The following is a 19,156-nucleotide window of genomic DNA, read 5'->3' as shown; positions in this document are numbered from 1 at the left end:
GTGATGACGTACGAAGATTAGCTGCCCGGCTGTACCACGTGACCGATTCGGGAAGCGCTTCAGTTTGCCAGCAATAGAAACCCCTCAACCAGACTTCATTCAAAATGTGTGTGTGTGTGTTTGATATCTGCATACATGACTGCAAGTACATATTTTCTCAGAAATTAAAAAAAAAAAAAAAAAAAATGCCATTGGTATCGCAAGACCAGTCCAGATCTGTGGGACATTAGGACCACCAAGTACCGCACTAAAAGAGGTTTGATAAAGATCTGATAATGTATTTCAAAATAAAAGTCCCCTCAACTTTGCATATTTCACTGTCGCTACCACTGATCAAAAAATATATTAGGTATCGCAACACCAGTCCAGTTCTGGGGGACACAAGACCAACCCAGGTCTCCAACAAAAGGGGTCACATCCAAATCTGATGTGACATTTCAAAATAAATTTCCCCTGAAAAATGCATATTTCAAGTCAATACCATTTCTTTTAAGAAATGATTAGAAATAATCCCGTTCATATTGCAAAACCATTCCCCTTCATACATGTAGGAGACAAACCCAGGATGCTATTACATTACTGCCATCGCCATTTGATGATGTATCTCTAGCTAAGTCTTTAAAAACCCCACATTGTTTTATCATTAAATGTTTTTTTTTCCCCCTATCAAAATTAACACTTTAACCACTCATACATTGTACGCTGTTCTTATTCATATATATTACAATATTTCACAAAAGCAGTCAATTATAAAACTCTTTTCTGTTTCTGCCACACTGAAAGAAGATTGGTCTTAACATTTATTTTAGCTGAGAGTCTGAGGGTTTCCATGACACCAGAAGACTGTCTTGCAAGCAGGCTCTTTAAAATGTAATTGTTTTTCAAAAATTATAGCTGTTAAAAATTAATAAAGATTTTTATTTGTATTATGATATGTATGTAACATTATAATTTGTATTCCGTTTTCCCCCCAATGCTTTACCCATGCAATAATTTATAAATTTTTATTTCATTTTCAGACCCTTAAAGGATGGCAGATGTCTTTTAAATAAGTACTTTATAAAATATAAATATTGAACACCAGATTGCACATAGACTTATTCATAGACTGTCCCACAATGTGGGGCTTTAACAAGACAATGATTCTACATTTTAAAGAGCATGGTTGCAAGACAGATGTTTAAACAAAAATTAAGTAGATGTACAGTGTAACGGACATGCTCTCACCAGATGGCACCATGAGACCCCCAACCTCGGGCTGCGACTGCATCCGTCCCCGCTCCCACGGCGAAAGACGGCCACGGGGATGCCTGGTTTATCTCACACGGACGCTAAATTAATTACCATAATAATCCGTGTGAGATAAACCAGGCATCCCCGTGACCGTCTTTCGGCGTGGGAGCCTGGTTTATCTCACACGGACGCTAAATTAATTACCAGCCAGTCTGAGAGAGCTCATCAAAAGCGGAGACCAGAGGATTCTGACTTCTCGCCCGGACTTTAAATCAATTCATCAGAAGACCCCCTGTGTGCAGGGCTCAAGATACCGACCCAAAAAGCTTGAAAATCCGCTGGTCCCGCATGCCAAAAGATAAACGTTCAAAAGGGCCATTTGTCCTTTTGAAATGCAACTGAAGACCTCTGGGAGAATGGATGGGACACGAGCGACACCCACAGGTGGTGGAGAGTTACTGCACCCAGCAATTGAGCGTTACCACTCAAACATAGCTTCACCGAATTTGAATGTTGTGACATTTTTAAGAAGTTTTCATGGATTTTCCCAGTGTCTTTACCACCACACCAATGTCACTAGTGATTGTATTTCTTCGAATTTGAATGTCCAATGAAAAATCCACTAACTGTATTATTTGTATGCGTTAGGATTCGACAAAAGACCTCTGGTTATCGAGAACTCTTTATCTAATTCCTGTAGAAACTTTCAGATTACGAGACAGAGTTTTTTCGCCACTTTGTCCTGAAGTTTTTTAAATCTAAAAAGAGATGTGGTGCCCCTTTTACGCAATAATTTGATGGTGGTACCATGAGCAGTGCTTTAGGATGGACTTGGAGCAAATGACAAAGGCCCGAAAAGAGAAATGGTGTTGCATGATATGAAAATAATGTAATAAATAATTAATGTAACAATGAATAATGTAAATGTAAAAAAAAAAATTGGGGGGGGGGGGGGGGTGTAATGTGAATTTTCCCCACAACCCTAAACAGGATTAGCAGTTACTGAAAATGGATGGATAGATGTACAGTATATATTTTGCATTTGTGAATAATGTATTTACTTCAGTAAAGAAACCAACTGTCTTACAGATGTCCGCTATCGCTTCATACTTATTTAGATAAGGGACACCATGAAAACTAGAAAAACTAAAATATTAAAGGAATCACATGACAAGCCAACAATTTGTAACTTTTTTTTTTTTTTTTTTACACAAAGCTCAATGAAATAAGGAAATGATGCATCTAACGTGCGCTTTGAAAAGCCACAGTAGATAAATGACAGATAAATCAAAGTAATCCACAAGATCATACTCTCAGAGTGTCTCGCGGCATCAGGTAGATTTTACCCAAACAGGAAGTTGTTCTTAAAATATTTTCCACGAAAACATTCAAACAGATTTAACAGACAAATGTGACCACAAAGGTAACTATGTATGTACAAAAATACATAAACATTAACAGTCAAATCATACAGAGAGTAGTCTTCAGTAGTCAGTTAACTGACTCTCAGCTAACATAAATGTTCAGACCAATCTTCTTTGTTTTACAGAAAACAATTTTATAATTGACTGTTTTTGTGAAATATTGTCATATATATGAATACGAACAGGGTACTATGTATGAGTGGTTAAAGTGTTAATTTTGATAGGAAAAAAAAAAAAACAATGATAAAACAATGTGGGGTTTTTAAAGACTTAGCTAGATAAACAACATCAAATGGCGATGGCAGTAATGTAGTAGCATCCTGGGTTTGTCTCCTACATGTATGAAGGGGAAAGGTATTGCAATATGAACGGGATTATTTCCAATCATTTCTTAAAAGAAGTGGCATTGACTTGAAATATGCATATTTCAGGGAAAATTGATTTTGAAATGCCACATCAGATGTGGATGGGACCTCTTTTGTTGGAGACCCGGGGTGATGTAGATTTGAATATCATGGAAAATTCTATTTCCATAATTCCATTTGAACAGTTAAAACTTTCATAGATTATAGATTCAGGGCCCACAATCTAAACAATTTCAAGTATTTGTTTATTATTATTTTATTTTTTTTACATAATTTTGTACTTTCAAAATGATATGTTAATCTTCAATATTTGGTGTGGAGTCATTTAGCTTTAATCACTGCCTCGATGCGCCGTGGCATTGAGGCAATCAGCCTGTGGCATTGCCTGGAAGTTATGGAATTATTTCCTTGATGCTTACTGTCACTTCTTCTTTGTTTGTGGATCTGGTGCCGCTCATTTCCCTCTTGATAATGCCCCAATGATTCTCAATGGGGTTTAGATCTGGCGTGTTAGCTGGCCAGTCAAGCTCTGTGATGGCATGGGCATCAAACCAGGTTTTGGTGTTTCTGGCGGTATGAGCAGGGGCCAGGTCCTGCTGGAAGATGAAATCTGCATCTCCATACAGATCCTCAGCAGAATGAATCATGAAGTCCTCTAAATATTCTGGTAGACTGTTGCGCTGACCTTGGATTTCAGAAAGTAAGAGTTTACCAACACCTGCACTGGACATTGCACCCCAAATCATGACTGACTGTGGATATTTCACACTGGACCTCAAGCAGGTTGGCTTGTTCTTCACCCGTCTTGGATCTTGATTCCCGAATGAATGGCACACTTTTATCGGAAAAGAGGACCTTGGCCCACTGGCCAACAGTCCAGTCCTTCTTCTCCTTGGCCCAGTTGAGACGCTTCCTACGTCGACTCAGGCTCAGAAGTGGCTTGACCCGAGGAACCCGACAGTTGTAGCCCATCTCCCGGAGGCGGCTGAATGTGGTGGTTTTTGAAGCCGTGACTCGTGCCTCATTCCACACTTTCTGGATCTCTGCTAGATTCTTGAATCTTCTGTTTGATAATCCGCTTAAGCCCACGGTCATTTCTTTTGCTGGTGCATCTTCTCCTGCCACTTTTTGTCCTTCCACTAGACTTTCCATTGATATGCTTGGGCACAGCTCTCTGTGAACAGCCGGCCTCCTTAGCTATGAACTTTTGTGGCTTACTGTTAGATATATTTTAGAAGTTCTCATTTATTTGCTTAGCTTGCATTAGTATTTTGCATTGTAGCTTGCATTAGTATTATGGACAATATTTAGATAGAAATATGTCTCGCCTTCAAGAAGATGACTCAGCAACATCCGATGGAAGGGCGCCTTGACCAAGGACGTGATCGGATGTGGTCGGGGACGGGACAGGTGTCGTCTGGTCCTATGTTTTGTGTTGTGTCTTAATGCTTAGAACATTATGTCTTGTAAAACCCTCCTATTTTCAAATAAATGTAGGAGCGACGGGGGAGATTGTTTGGAGCGTGTTGAGAGGCTGTAACCTGAACAATCTCCCATGCGCCCTCCTCATGAGTAAAATGACCAGCGTCTTCATTCCTTTTGTGTTTATTCATTATAATGTTTGGTAAGATAAATCCAACACTTACCCATCCTATGGAGGGTATCAATGATGGCTCCAGCACTCCCGTGCCCCTTGTGAGGATAAGCGGCTCAGAAAAATCAATGGATGGATAGAAGATTAAAAGCTGTTGTTTTTCAGAGTCTGTAAAGTAACCACTCGCCCCGGCTGTTTTTCTCCCCCCAAAATGAGTCATTTTGATTGGCACGCAGAAGCTTTGTGTGCGGTCATCTGACTGCCTTGTGCTGTCTGAGTGGTGAATTGAGAACGGAACCGGTGCTGCCTGCACAGAAGTTAGGCGAGTGAACTCCCCCACTATCGGTGCCTAATTTTGAACCTTTATTAGCAAACAACTGCAGCATACTGTACATGATGAAATGATGAATATTCACATTAAAAACGAAAATTAAGAGATATGAAGTTTTAGTTCATGGGATCCTTTCAGCACACAGAGTTCTGGAGTTCAAGATGCGGATCTGTTAAAGCAAAAAAAAAAAAAAAAAAAAAAAGAACAGCGTTCTGATACTTTTATAGATTTCATCATTTTGCGTAATGCACATGAACATACATTACTATGTAAAGTCTCTTGTCTTAATGACCCTTTTCATAGTGGTCATTTTGACATACCGAAACACCAAATAGTAGGACAAATACAGTGCCACAAAAAAGTATTTGCCCCCTTCTTGATTTCTTACTTTTTTGCAGTTTCCCCACTTTAATATTTAAGATCATCAAACAAATGTTAATAGAGAAAGACAACACAAGTAAACTTAAAATGCGTTTTTTTTTTTTTTTAATAAATGGTGAATTTATTTATTCAGGAAAAAAATACACTATTCAAAGCTACCTGGCCTTTAAACTGCATACACTCCTTGAAGTCTCGGCGCCCTTTCCACAAAGGTCATTGCACCGGACTACTGCAATAGTAGTCATTCGAACTGCTCTAAGTGCGAGAGGACTCTGCATCTTTTGCACAATTGTAAAAAATTATTATTTTTTTTTTAAATAATAATATTTACCGGCATTACCAGACAACTAGCAACCCTTTATTGCTCAGTGAGTTTTTTTTTTTTTCTTTTTGTCAATGTCTCAAAAGTGTTCTCTGTCAATTGACTGTCTGTTGTCGTACTAGAGCGGCTCCAACTACCGGAGACAAATTCCTTGTGTGTTTTGTGGACATACTTGGCAAAACAAGATGATTCTGAGTCTGTGTATAAAAGTAATTGCTCCCTAAACTTCACTAGTTAGTGATGGTGCTGTCAAGGATGTGAAACGTTTTTGCAGTGAGAAGAACACTAAAGTACTGTGTTTTACCAATAACATTGTGTGTGATATCTCTAAAAAAAAATCCTCGAGATCACTAATGAGCACCAAACTGTGAAATCTGTCATTACACACACAGGGGCCCTGTTCTCAAGCAGGAAACAGGCACTGAAGCGATATTTCATTGAGCTCCTGACAAAAGTGCAATGTTTGGATGCTGAGGTTTTTATAAGCGGACCTCTCCCACTTGTACGATTTGGAGATGTACGTTTCTCTAGGCTCAGTCAATTAAATAAGTGGCTCAGAGTAGGGTGTACTGCACTGCGAGTTTCGTTGACTATTTCTGTATTTTTTGGGAGCGCAGACATCTGTACAAGGCAGACGGTTTCTGTCTAAATAGACAAGGGGTTAAATTATTGGCAGCCAACATTTTTTTACTGTGTACATCATTCACTGGCCCGAAAATAAAACACTGCCCATGTTGACGCCGCTGAAGGACAAAAGGATGCAGTTGTTCCCAAACAATCGGAGGAACAAGAGATAAGGCGACATGTGGCGCAGGCGGCTTCATCAGAGTCATCCAAACAATCGGAGGACCGAATGACAAATGAGATGAGCCAGCACTTTCAATCTCCCACACCCCTCCCTGCCCCATTGGGGCCAAGCCCAACGCAAAACTCACTCTACTAGCCTAAATGCCATGTTAGGTCTGACGGATAGGGTGAAGGCCTTTGTCAATATTGGAGTCCAGCCCACACCACGCCAAGATCTTCCTCCCCTCCCCCCTCGCCTGAAACCATCATCCACTAAGATGCGAAGGGCCCATTCTCCACCCATTAAGAATCTTATCTGCAAATCTGACTGATATCTGCGGGGTCTTTTCCAGAATAAGTCAGACCCCTATGGAGATCAGGCATTTTTGATCCCTGTAATTACAAGGGACTGAAAGTTGGTCAAAGAAATATGGCACAAAAAAGTAGAACTACAAACTTAGTGAGGATAAAATGTGAATCTATCAAAACACTGTCTCCAGTTATCGTTGCGAGACGAGCTCTTTTCAATATCAGGTCACCAGGTAATAAATCAATGTTGATTAATGACATCATTATAACCCATGATCTGGACTTATTGTTACTGAATGAAATGTGGTTAACAGAAAGAAGCTGTAATACCATTTTAAATGAGGCAACACCAGCAAATTTTAATTTTATGAACAAGTGTCGAATCGGGATAAAAGGCGGTGGTATTGCTGTTATTTTTAAGTCATTATTTCAGTGTAAAGAAATTATACCGGGTGATTTTAGCTCTTTTGAATCTGTTTTTTAGTTAAAGGTGAACCAAAGGTTATTGTTTTAATAATTTATCGACCTCCGAGATACAATGGAAAATTTATGAAGGATTTTTCAGAACTGCTGTTAGTTATTTGTACTGACTACAACTATTATGTCATAACGGGATACTTTGACATTCATGTTGACAATAACATGGAAAAAAAAATAAAATCTAAAGAACTCTCTGCTATACTAGACACATTTGACTTCTCTCAACATATTAAGTCCAACCCACACTCAAGGTCACAATCGGGTCATCTCTAAGGATGTTGAAATTATATCAATTGACATTAAGGATATGGCTATTTCTGACCATTTTTGTGTCTCCCTCTCATAGCCAAGATTGTTGAGAAAAGTTATTTTTTTAATCAACTCAGCAATTTATTTAATTTAAATTGACTTTTTGACAAATTTCAATCAGGTTTCCGAACTCATCACAGTACAGAATCTGCTCTTATCAAAGTGCTAAATGATATAATGTTGAATACTGACTCGGGAAAGGGGTCAATTCTGGTATTGTGAGATCTCAGTGCGGCTTTTGATATGGTGGATCATAATATACTGCTGAACAGGTTGGAAACGTGGGTAGGACTAAATGGAACAGTCCTTAAATAGTTCAGGTACGACCTGGAGGAAAGGAGTTATTTTGTTACCATTGGAAGTGTTCAATCTCATCGAATGGCAATGACCTATGGTGTCCCTCAAGGGTCAGTTCTTGGACCCCTCCTGTTCAGCCTGTATTTTCTACCCTTGGGTCAAATTCTTCAGAACATTAATTTTGACTATCATAGCTATGCAGGTGACACACAGTTATATCTAGCAGTGTCTCCAGATGACTACAGTTCAATTGAGGTGTTGTGTCACTGTCTAAATCAGATAAATATCTGGATGAGCCAAAACTTTTCTTCAATTAAACCACAACAAAACTGAGATAATTGTTTTTGGCAATAAAGAAAAGAGAATTGCTGTAGGGCTCTGAGATCGACAGACTCAAATAGTGGCACACAGAGTCCAACGCTAACATGGTGAAGCAGCATTTAGCTATTATGCTTCACACAAATGGAATAAGTTGCCAACAGAAGTGACGTCAGCCCCAAGTGTGAATGTTTTTAAATCCAGGTTAAAAACTCTTCTTTTTTTCCCCTCATGCTTTTTATAGTATTTCCATTGTTAAATATTTCTTGCAATGTACACTGTTTTAATTGTACTTTTATTTTGCTTTTTCTTCATTTTAAATGTTTATAAGCTGTTTTTTTGTCTTTGTTTTTAAATGCTTTTAATCATGTAAAGCACATTGAGTTACCTTGTGTATGAAATGCACTACATACCGTATTTTGACGACCATAAGACTCACTTAAAAGTCTTAAATTTTCTCCAAAATGGTGCCTTATAATGCGGCCCGCCTTGTGTGCCCAGAGTTCCAACATCTATAAATGTTGTTGTGTGATGAGCGCTCCGCTTGACTTTATTATTATTTTTTTTAATAAAAAATTATTTGCTTTGCTTTAAACGTAATAACTGGTTGGGCCGCCCTTGTTAAATCATGAATTAGCTCTGGCTAATAAGTTATTTGGAAAGCCGAGTTCATTTTCACTGACCACACCCAAGCTTGATTACCTCCAGACCTGTTTAATCAAGAAATGACTTAAGTAGTCTGACAAAATCAAGTCGACAAAAAGATATAAAAAAAGCTGCAACAAAATGCCACAATCCAAAGAAATTCAACAACAGATGAGAAATATAATAATTGACATCTATTAGTTTGGAAAGGGTTACAAAGCCATTTCTAAAGCTTTAGGACTCCAGCGAATCATGGTGAGAGAAAGTATCCACACATGAAGAAAACAAGGAACAGTGGTGAACCTTTCCAGGACTGGCTGGCCTACAAAAATTACCCCAAGTGTACAGCGATGACTCATCCAGGAGGTCACAAAGGAACCCAGCACAACATCTTAAGAACTGCAGGTCTCTGTTTCCTCAGTTAAGGTCAGTGTTAATGACGCAACAATAATGAAGTGACTAGGCAAAAATGGTATCCATGGAAGAATTCTAAGGCGAAAACTACTGCTGAGTGCTGTCCAAAAAGAACTATGGCTCATTTTACTTGTGCCCCCACCCAAAAAACAAACAAACAAAAAAAAAACAAACAAACAAACAAAAAATAAAACATCTGAATGGTTCCAAAAACTTTTGGGAAAATATTTTATGGACTGACGAGACGAAAGTTGAACATTTTGGAAGGCGTGTGTCTTGTTACAGTTGGTGTAAATGTATCACAACATTTCAGAAAAATAACATACCAACAGTCAAAAATGGTGTTGGTGTAATGGTTTGGGGCTGCTTTTACTCCTTCGGGACCTGGATGACTTCCTGTGATTGATGGAACCATGAATTCTGCTCTTTATCAGAAAATCCTGAAGGAGGATGTTTGGCCATCTGTTTGTAACCCCAAGCTGAAGCACACCAGGGTTCTGCAGCAGGACAATGATCCAAAACACACCAGCAAGTCAACTTCTGAATGACTTAAAACAACAAAATTAAGGTTTTGGAGAGCCCGAGTCAAGTACGGACTGGAATCCAACTGAAATGCTGTGGCATGACCTAAATAAAGCCATTCATGCTCAAAACCCCTCTAGCGCTGCTGAATTCAAACAATTCAGTGAGGAAGAACGGGCCAAAATATTTCCGCAGAGATGTGAAAGACTCATTGCCAGTTATAGAAAATTCTTGATTTCAGTTTTTGCTGCTGAAGGTGGCCCGACCCCATCCAGTTATTAAGTTTTCAGGGGCCATTACTTTTCACACAAGGCCGGGTAGCTCTAGCAAAAAAATGTTTCCCCCTTAATAAATAAAATCACCATTTAAAAAACAGCATTTTATGCCTACTGGGGTTATCTTTTCTAATATTTATGTTTGATGATCTTCAACATCTACATAGATACATCAGAAATGTATATTCCTTTATTGCCCCTAAATCCTAATGGCAACACCCACATATTCATCACCCGTCATGAACCAGGAAGTAGCCTGATAAATAAACAGATGGACAAAACCCTAACTACACCCCACACATTTTTGTTTCTTTTCCAAATCATTTGGCCTTGATGGACATCTCTTCTTTACTGAACAACATCCAAATCATACATAATAGTATTGCTAAAACAAATCTAATGGTGGCCTGAGACTTTCACAGCGTATTGTATGTACAGTACTGCATATAAATTAACACATAGCCATCTAACCTGTTTCTCTTCAGCGGACAACAGACCATCGACTCCCACAACCTGGTACTGTTTATGTTTCAGGCTGCCAGGAAGCTTTCGGATATGCCGGACTGCTACGGATGCAGTGTCTCTACGCATTAACTTCATGGTGTCTGACGACGATGAACCAGGATCAAAAAGCAGAAGGCACAGGCTTCCATTCTTCCGCTGCTCCACACCCACTATGGAGCGACTATGCCCTTGGAGACAGGGTAAGGAGGAAACATTTGACATATTACTGTGACAGCACAATTTTGTAATAAGGTTCCCTGTGTTTGCCAAGTGGTTGACCATGAATCTATGTTTATCCATCCATTCATTTTCTATACTGCTTATCCTCATTAGGGTCATGGGTGAGCTGGAGCCCATGCCAGCCATACACCCTGGACTGGTCACCAGTCAATCGTAGCTACACTGGTGCCTTGAGTGACTGAATTTACAAGTTTTTCGAGATACAAGCCATCGTTCAACCGTGTTTTCTTTTTTTTTTGGCTTTGACTTGCGAGTACTGACTTGAACGCTCTATGGTGGCAGTGACTCAACTCACTTTACAACGACCAGCAGTTTGGCAGAAGCTGTCAAACTAAACATAAAACCGATAATTACACTTTTTCAGGCGATCTGGGATAAATGGTCATAATATACCTCAATGCAACACAGGGAATCTTTTTTTTTTGTTCACCAACCAAAATGACAGTGGATGTACGTGTTGGCTTCCCAAACGCGGCCAGTTTAAAAGCGAAAAATCCAAAAGTAATCAAGTTACATTACTTGAATTTCATGATACTTAGATTATATTATTTAAAGATTTTTAAACGGGTAACTAATAACTGTATTGTAATAATTTTTTAAAGTAACCCTCCCAACCCTGTCAGTTGGACAAAAACATAATTCTTAATTTTATTTGTCATTACAGTATGTTTTTATAAACTACAATATTATGGAGCGCTGGTTTTCGTCATTAAAATACACAACAATTTTAGTTCTTTTAGGGAAGGCTGGAATGGATTATGGTATTTACATTCAGTATTCAATGGAAAGTGTATCGAGTTATGAGCATGGTGCCCAAACAAATTGAACTCTCTTAACTCATCTCAAGGCACCATTGTATAATATTTAATTCAGCACTATCATCATAACACCTGGTATATAGGAAAAAAACAATTCTGGAGAATTTCCGGGCTGGCGGCACATTGGACGACTGGTTAGCACGTCAGATTCAGCTGGGATAGGCTCCAGCAGGCCCGCGACCCTGGTGAGGATAAGCAGTACGGAAGATGGATGGATGGATGAATTTCCGGGGCAGTTTTCCAAACCCCAACTCCTAACTTACTTCTGCTTCTTTTCCTTTCGGCTTGTCCCGTCAGGGGTCGCCACAGTGCGTCATCCTTTTCCTAAGTAAGCTTATTTCCTGCATCCTCCCCTCTAACACCAACTGCCCTCATGTCTTTCCTCACTACATCTATCATCTACCTTCTCTTTGGTCTTCCTCCACCTCTCTTGCCTGGCCGCTCCATCCTCATGATCCTTCTACCAATATACTCACTCTCTCTCCTCTGGATGTGTCCAAACCATCCAACCAAAGTCTGCTCTCTTTAACTTTGTCTCCAAAACATCTAACCTTGGCTGTCCCTCTGATGAGTTCATTTCTCATCCTATCCAACCTGGTCACTCCTAGAGAGAATCTCAACATCTTCATTACTGCCACCTCGAGCTCTGCTTCCTGTTGTCTCTTCAGTGCCACTGTCTCTAATCTGTACATCATGGATGCCCGAACCACTGCTAGGATGAAGGGCAAAGTTTATAAGACAGAGACTCTTTTGTCACATAACAGACCTGACACCTTCCTCCACTAGTTCCAACCTGCCTAGTTTCTTCACTTCCTTACAAAACTCCAATTGCCCTGGATTGTTGATCCCAAGTGTTTAAAGTCCTCCACCCTTACCATCTCTTTTCCCTGTAGCCTCATTCTTCCCCCTAAGCCCCTCTCATTCATGCACATATATTCTGACTTACTTTGGCAAATTTTCATTCCTTTTTTTTCCAGTGCATGCCTCCACCTTTCTAAATGTTCTTCCAACTGCACCCTGCTGTCACTCCAGATCACAATGTCATCAGGACCAACTGCCTGTCCATTTTGCATCCAATCTAGTGCCTTTCTAACTTCCCCCTTACCAATCATTGCTACTTCCTGGTACACCACACTGGCCTCTTCTACTCTTCCTTCTCTCTCATTTTCCTTATTCATCAACTCCTCAAAGTATTTTTTCCATTTATCCAGCACACTACTGGCACCAGTAAACACATTTCCATCTCTATCCTTAACCAACCTAACCTGCTGGGGCATAGCCACAAATTACATTATACATAAGACCCTCAATTTCAAGACAGTCTTTTTACCTCCAGGACATTCTTAGGTAACTCTTCCTATAAAATAATCCCTACTCCATAGTAAAATAATTTGCCCCAAAGCTTCTGGCCTTACTGCTTTTCTACCTGCTTTCCTGGACGCACAATATAGCTTTGTCCTCATCATTATGTCAACCAACAATGTTGTACCTCAAAGGAGTTCAACGAACGAAGGTTCATGAACTAGTTCATATTTTGTGCGAACATGAACTGAACTTAGTTCATTTCTGCCTGATGAACGTAATTGAGAATGTGCTCATTCTGGCGTCAAACAACGGTTTTTGAATGAAAGTACATTTTCATTCAAGAGTCTCAGGATTTGTTACTGGGACTTCCAGGACTGAACACAATATACGAGCCTTCATACAGCGGCTGAAATAAGCATTTAACACGTCACCATTTTACTCACTAAATATATTTCCAAAGGTGCTATTGACATGAAATTTTCACCAGATGTTGGGAACAACCCAAGTAATCAATACATACAAAGAAAGTAGAATAAATAAGATCAGAAATTAAGTTGTGTGTAAAAATGTGAAATGACAAGGAAAAAGTACTGAACGCAAAGAAAGGGAGGTGCAAAAAGGCATGGAAAGCCAAGACAACACCTAAAGTCTATCAATAATCAAACAGCAATCCAGCCCCTTTTCAATGCAAATGAATATCAGATGGTTCAGTCCTAATTGATGGCCTACAAAAATGTCTCATTGTCAAGGTGTGAGTCAAGACACATCTCATGATGGCTAAGAGCAGAGAGCTGTCTCAAGACCATCACAAACTAATTGTTGCAAAACATAACGATGGCATTGGTTACAGCCACATATCTAAGCTTCTGAACGTTCTAGTGAGCACGGTTGGCGCCATAATACATAAGTGGAAAGCCAATCATACCACCATAAATTTGCCTTGATCCGGTACTCCTCGCAAGATTTCTGACAAAGGAGTGCAAAGAATAATCACAAGAGTTGTCCAAGAGCCAAGGACCACCTATGTAGCGCTTCAGATAGACCCGGAATTAACAGGTCCTGTTGTCACAAGGAAAACGGTGAGTAATGTACTCCGCTGCTATAGCCTGTATGCACGCTCACCACGCAAGACCCCATTGCTGAAAAAAGAAAAAGCATGTCAAAGCTCGTTTAAAGTTTGCTGAACAACATTGGGACAAGGCCGTTAAATACTCTGAGAATATAGTCTGGTCAGATGACAGCAAAACTGAACTGTTTGGATTCCATGATGCACACCAGGTTTGGAGGACAAATGGGACTGCACACTACCCTAAAATACCATACCAACAGTGAAGTTCGGAGGTGGGAATGTGATGGTGTGGGGCTGATTTTCAGCAAATGGTACTGGTAAACTTCATATTATTGAAGGAAGGATGAATGGGCAAATGTACTGAGACATTCTTGAAAATCTGCTGCCATCTATGTGGATGATGAAAATGAAACGAGGGTGGCCATATCAGCAGGATAATGATCCCAAATATACTACCAAGGAAACTCTCAATTGGTTTCAAAGAAAATAAATAAAGCTGCTAGAATGGCCCAGCCTATCGCCTGACTTGAATCCAATCGAAAATCTATGGAAAGAACTGAAACTCAAGGTCCATAAAATAAGCCAACGGAACCTTTGAAGACTGCTTGTGTTGAGGAATGGGCCAAAATCACACCAGACCAATACATGAGACTAGTTTCTCCATACAGGAGGCATCTTGAAGCTGTTATTGCAAACAAAGGCTTTTGTACAAAGTATTTAATAAATACCAGTTGGCGTGTTCAATACTTTTTCCCCTGTGTCATTTCACATTATTACACAAAACTTAATTTTTGAGTTTATCTGTTCTACTTTCTTTGTATGTATGGATAACTTAGCTTGTTCTCAACATATGGTGAAATTTTCATGTCAATAGCACCTTTGGAAATATATTTGAGAAAAATGGTGACGTGTTAATAGTTATTTCAGCCGCTGTATGTCGGCAGATCAACGCCGTATTTGGCAACCAATTCAGTGCGGCCACGGCCACCATTCATGTCAGGCACATCACAGCTGGTGTGAGAACGCGAAGTGCGTTTAGTGACACTGTGTAAATGGGAGTGAATGTGTTCTTCGGTGGTTCTTTTGGAATATATTATATGATTGTAAACATTGATGACTAGGAAAAGTATTCATATCAGAATGCTTTAGTTAAAAATGTACGGTCATAATGTCATGATATGGAATACATTTTGTTTTATAATATCCATCCATCCATTTCCCATCCCGCCTACCCTCACTAAGGTGGCGGGCATGCTGGAGCCTATCCCAGCTGACTCAGGGCGAGAGGCGGGGTGCTCCCTGAACTGGTCGCCAGCCAATCGGAGGGCACATATAAACAAACCATTCGCACTCACATCCACACCTACGGGCAATTCTTCAATCAACCTACCATGCATGTTTTTGGGATGTGAAAGGAAACCGGACTACCCGGAGAAAACCCACGCAGGCACATGGAGAACATGCAAAGTCTACACAGGCAAGGCCGGATTTGAATTTGAGTCCCCAGAACTGAGAGGCAGACCAGTCATCCACCATGTCGCCCTGTTTTGTAATATAATACATAAAACTTTTTACTATAGTCAGCCAGAGCTGCTTCGAATGCAAAGTTATCAATGTCCTTTCACCATCATTCCTGCCATACTGTGTTGCAAGTTTTTGCCTGCAAATTAAAGACAAAAGTCCTGTATTTGTTTTAATTCCTCATTTTAAAAACAGACCATTCAAGCCACACATTTTTTTCCCCCTCATATTTTTGAGCTGGTAGGGAGAGAGCTGCAGCTGGCTACTAGTGTGGACTGAATGGGTGGCAACAATGGGAAAATGAAATGCCAGTATTTTAAGGGGAGTAGCCTGTCAGCAATAGATTGCGAAAAAACAAAAAAGAACTATGAACTAAATATTTTTTGTAAAGGTGAACATAGTTCCAAATTTTTTATTAACTGTACTCATTCATTTTTGGAACGGTGAACTCAACTTTGAAATAGTTCGCATAGAAAATGAATTTTCCCAACGCTGTCCACCAACTCCCAAGCTTTTCCTGTCATAGTCAAAACATTCAAAGTCCCCACATTCAGTTCTAGGCTCTGTGCTTTCTTCTTCTCTTTCGGCCTAAAAACCTGCTTTCGACCTCTCCTTTGTCCTCGACCCACGGTAGCTGAATTTCCACCAGCGCCCTGCAGGTTAACGGCGACGGTGGCGGACGTTGTTAACCCGGGCCACCACTGATCTGTTATGGAATTCTTGGGATGAATGCTCATATTTGTTTGGCAAAGTTTTAAGCCGGATGCCCTTCCCGACGCAGCTCTCTGCATTTATGCGGGCTTGGGACCGGTCAACAGTTTGCTGTGGCTTGTGCCGCCCATAGGGCTGCATTTTTTTAAAAAATACAACAGTACAAGGAAAGATAATATGGTTATATTATTTGGTCATATGCAGTGTGCAATTTTTGGCAGGTTGTGTTGCTGTGCGTGCACCTTGATGCTGCAGGTATAGTGGCGGCAGCGAGGTCTGGTTTAGTCTTAGAGGCAATCTGCTAGTGCTGCTGGACCGACTGAAGTAGTGTTTGACCCACTCAAAGAGCCGGGGATGGGTGCCTCCTGGGCCTGTTGGCTGGTGGAAGTCAATGATGCAGCCGCTGAGACAAAAAAAAGTGTATCATTTTAATCTCCTTAACATTAAAAACATTCCACTGCCTATTCCTCCGAGCAGTGGTCATCAACCACCAGGCCACAGACTAGTACTGCTCCGTGGGCCACACATTTTATTCATCATTGGATTTTGAAATGAATTTGAAGTTTGGATTAAGTGTGCAAGTATCCACAATGTGATGTGGTCATTACCTTAGCGTTTAGAGAATAAGTTTTTTCAGTATGTATAATAACAGTATCAATTTGCACAGGACTGTACTTGAACACACATACTCCATTTCTTATAATTATTGCTTGTACAGTCCTGTTAAAAAAATTACATTTGTTGTTTGCTATAATAGTCATGTACAGTATGCATGTAACTAGAATTCATAGAGCTTATTCAATCAAGCCCAGACTGGTTGAACTGTTAGTGAGAAAAAAAAGATTTGTGAAGAGTCACATTTGAGTTCCTTTGCTTGTTAATTTTAACACTCCTTCCTGGTTCATGGCTACTTTACAGATGAAGGGTGCCATTATGATTTTTGGGGGGGGGGGGGGGTAGGAAATAAATTCCTGTATGTGCACCTTTATCGAAATTTGTGATCCTCAACAACATGTCGTGGGTCTTTCCTAGGGCCATGACACCACAACTTTCCTGTTTGAATTGTATTTTTTATTTTTTTTTGCTAGCTTTATCTGTCCTATTAGTTACTATTTTAACATGTTAAAAAGGGGGCAAAAAGGGTAATTAAAATAACAGAGCTAGTGCCTACCTAAGATCTTTGTGCAGTACTGTCGGCTACACAGTATGCCAAATGGAACATGTTGATCACCATTGGTACTTAACACTGAGAAAGAGAAGCGTTGTACTTGCTCGATCCCATTTAATTTGCCTCTCAAGACCTTATGCATTGTAGCACTTTGACTATCAATTAACATTCACTGTAATGGCTGTTATTTGCAAAATATTTTTCAGTACTCAGGTTTTTTTCCCTCTATGGCCTGAAAATTTAAGACACTGCTTTAGAGGACAGCAAGAGGATCTTATGGTAGGTTGTTCATGAAGACGTCAAATATAATAGAGCCAATTATAATGATCTACTAATTAAATAACTAACAACAACCAAAAGTAATTTAACTTTTCATGACTCAACTGAAAAACTACATTACCTAATTCAGCAAGAACAACTTTAACGGTAAACACCTGATTCCTAGAGAAGTGAGGAGGACGTAGATCTCTGTGGCGCCAATCCAACCTCGTGTTCCCTGTAGCTGACTGTTAAAATGAGATGCACCTTGAGGATCCAGTCCTAATTTCCACGCATCCTCAATCATACTCTGCACACGTGGGATACTTGGCACTGCATTGTCTGTGCGAGAAAGTGAGCATCAAATGAACGAAAACGTGCATTTAAAAAAAATAAAATAAAAATCAGATCATCTTTAATCATTGTGATAAATCATTAAAATGATAAATGTCTTCACAAAGACGATGAAAGGTAATTTGAGCAAACTTGTCATTTCAGAAGTGTGCATCAAACTGGTAGCCATTAATCATTACCCAAGAAGTACGGTTCCAAACAGTTGGTAAAGCCTGCTCTAAAATATAGTCGAGCAAGCTATAGTGGAAGGACTTCAGTTACCGGTTCATTTGTATGTGCTAATCAACGGTGCACATGGATAGCAGTGAAACGGTTCTGAGTTTGAATCTCAGCTAAGGCCAGTCAAATACAGTGGATATAAATGTTTTTATGTTTTAAAAGTATTCTCGGTTCATTGACCGTCTGTTGTCGTAGTAGAGCGGCTCCAACTACCGGAGACAAATTCCTTATGTGTTTTTTGGACAGACTTGGCAAAATAATGATTAGGTTTCTGAATCTAAGAAACATAGCATAGTTTCTACACCCCTGTTCAAATGCAAGGTATTTCTGAAATAAAAAAATGACCAAGATAAATCATTGAAAAAAATACCATCATTAATGTGACCTATACAAAACCCGTACTCTTTAGATACACTGTGGTAGATTATATCCACCGTTGTCCCCACATGCCTTAAATCAACCACCATTCTCCCGGTACTAGGGATAGGACTGACATGTTTTTTTGAGGGCCGATATGCATACCGATTATTAGCAGTCAAGGAGGCCGATAAGGGATATTTTGGAGCCGATATTTGTTTATTTAAATTTGCACTTAACTTAACACGGACTTCAGGAAGTCAAAGAGCACTGAGCACACTGCCTTCTTTATCGATGGAGAGGAAGTAGAGGGACACCTACATTGGCAGACTCTTGCAAAAAGCCAGTGGAATCATAAAGGACACTTCACACCCCTTACACTCACTTTTCTCCCACGTGCCCTCCAGAAAACACCACAGTAAATTAAAGTCTAGAACCACAAGGCTCAAAAAATGCTTTAGCACCAAGCTGTGAAATGCTTCAGCTCCACACCCCCACAGTAAGAACTAATGACGACTACCCTTTTACAAGTGCAATATAATTAACAAGAACAAGGCAATATTATGAGAAAAACAAAAACTGCAATACCGGATGTAAATAACATAACTAGCATATCATACTAGGGTC

General features: G+C 39.8%; 1 protein-coding gene across 7 annotated transcripts in view; it reads right to left on the bottom strand.

The window, feature by feature from the left end:
• Positions 1-19,156, bottom strand: part of zufsp (zinc finger containing ubiquitin peptidase 1) — a 38,319-nt gene that overhangs the window by 1,942 nt on the left and 17,221 nt on the right. For 3 of the 7 annotated variants that reach the window (XM_061673639.1, XM_061673643.1, XM_061673640.1), the window contains exons 8-11: positions 17,776-17,941; positions 16,416-16,576; positions 10,477-10,697; positions 9,419-9,705 (exon numbers count right to left, since the gene is read on the bottom strand). In XM_061673639.1, the coding sequence (XP_061529623.1) occupies positions 9,541-9,705; positions 10,477-10,697; positions 16,416-16,576; positions 17,776-17,941 (713 nt within the window). In that variant the 3' untranslated portion in view covers positions 9,419-9,540. Of the gene's footprint in view, positions 1-3,216; positions 5,117-9,418; positions 9,706-10,476; positions 10,698-16,415; positions 16,577-17,775; positions 17,942-19,156 lie in introns of those variants that run through there. The other 4 variants (XR_009768376.1, XM_061673642.1, XM_061673641.1 and 1 more) reach the window with 3 other exon arrangements.

The sequence above is a fragment of the Phycodurus eques genome, chromosome 4, assembly GCF_024500275.1.
Source record: "Phycodurus eques isolate BA_2022a chromosome 4, UOR_Pequ_1.1, whole genome shotgun sequence".
In the NCBI taxonomy this organism is placed as follows: domain Eukaryota; kingdom Metazoa; phylum Chordata; class Actinopteri; order Syngnathiformes; family Syngnathidae; genus Phycodurus; species Phycodurus eques.
Note: the sequence above shows the minus strand (reverse complement) of the source record. Positions and strands in the feature narration are given on the sequence as shown.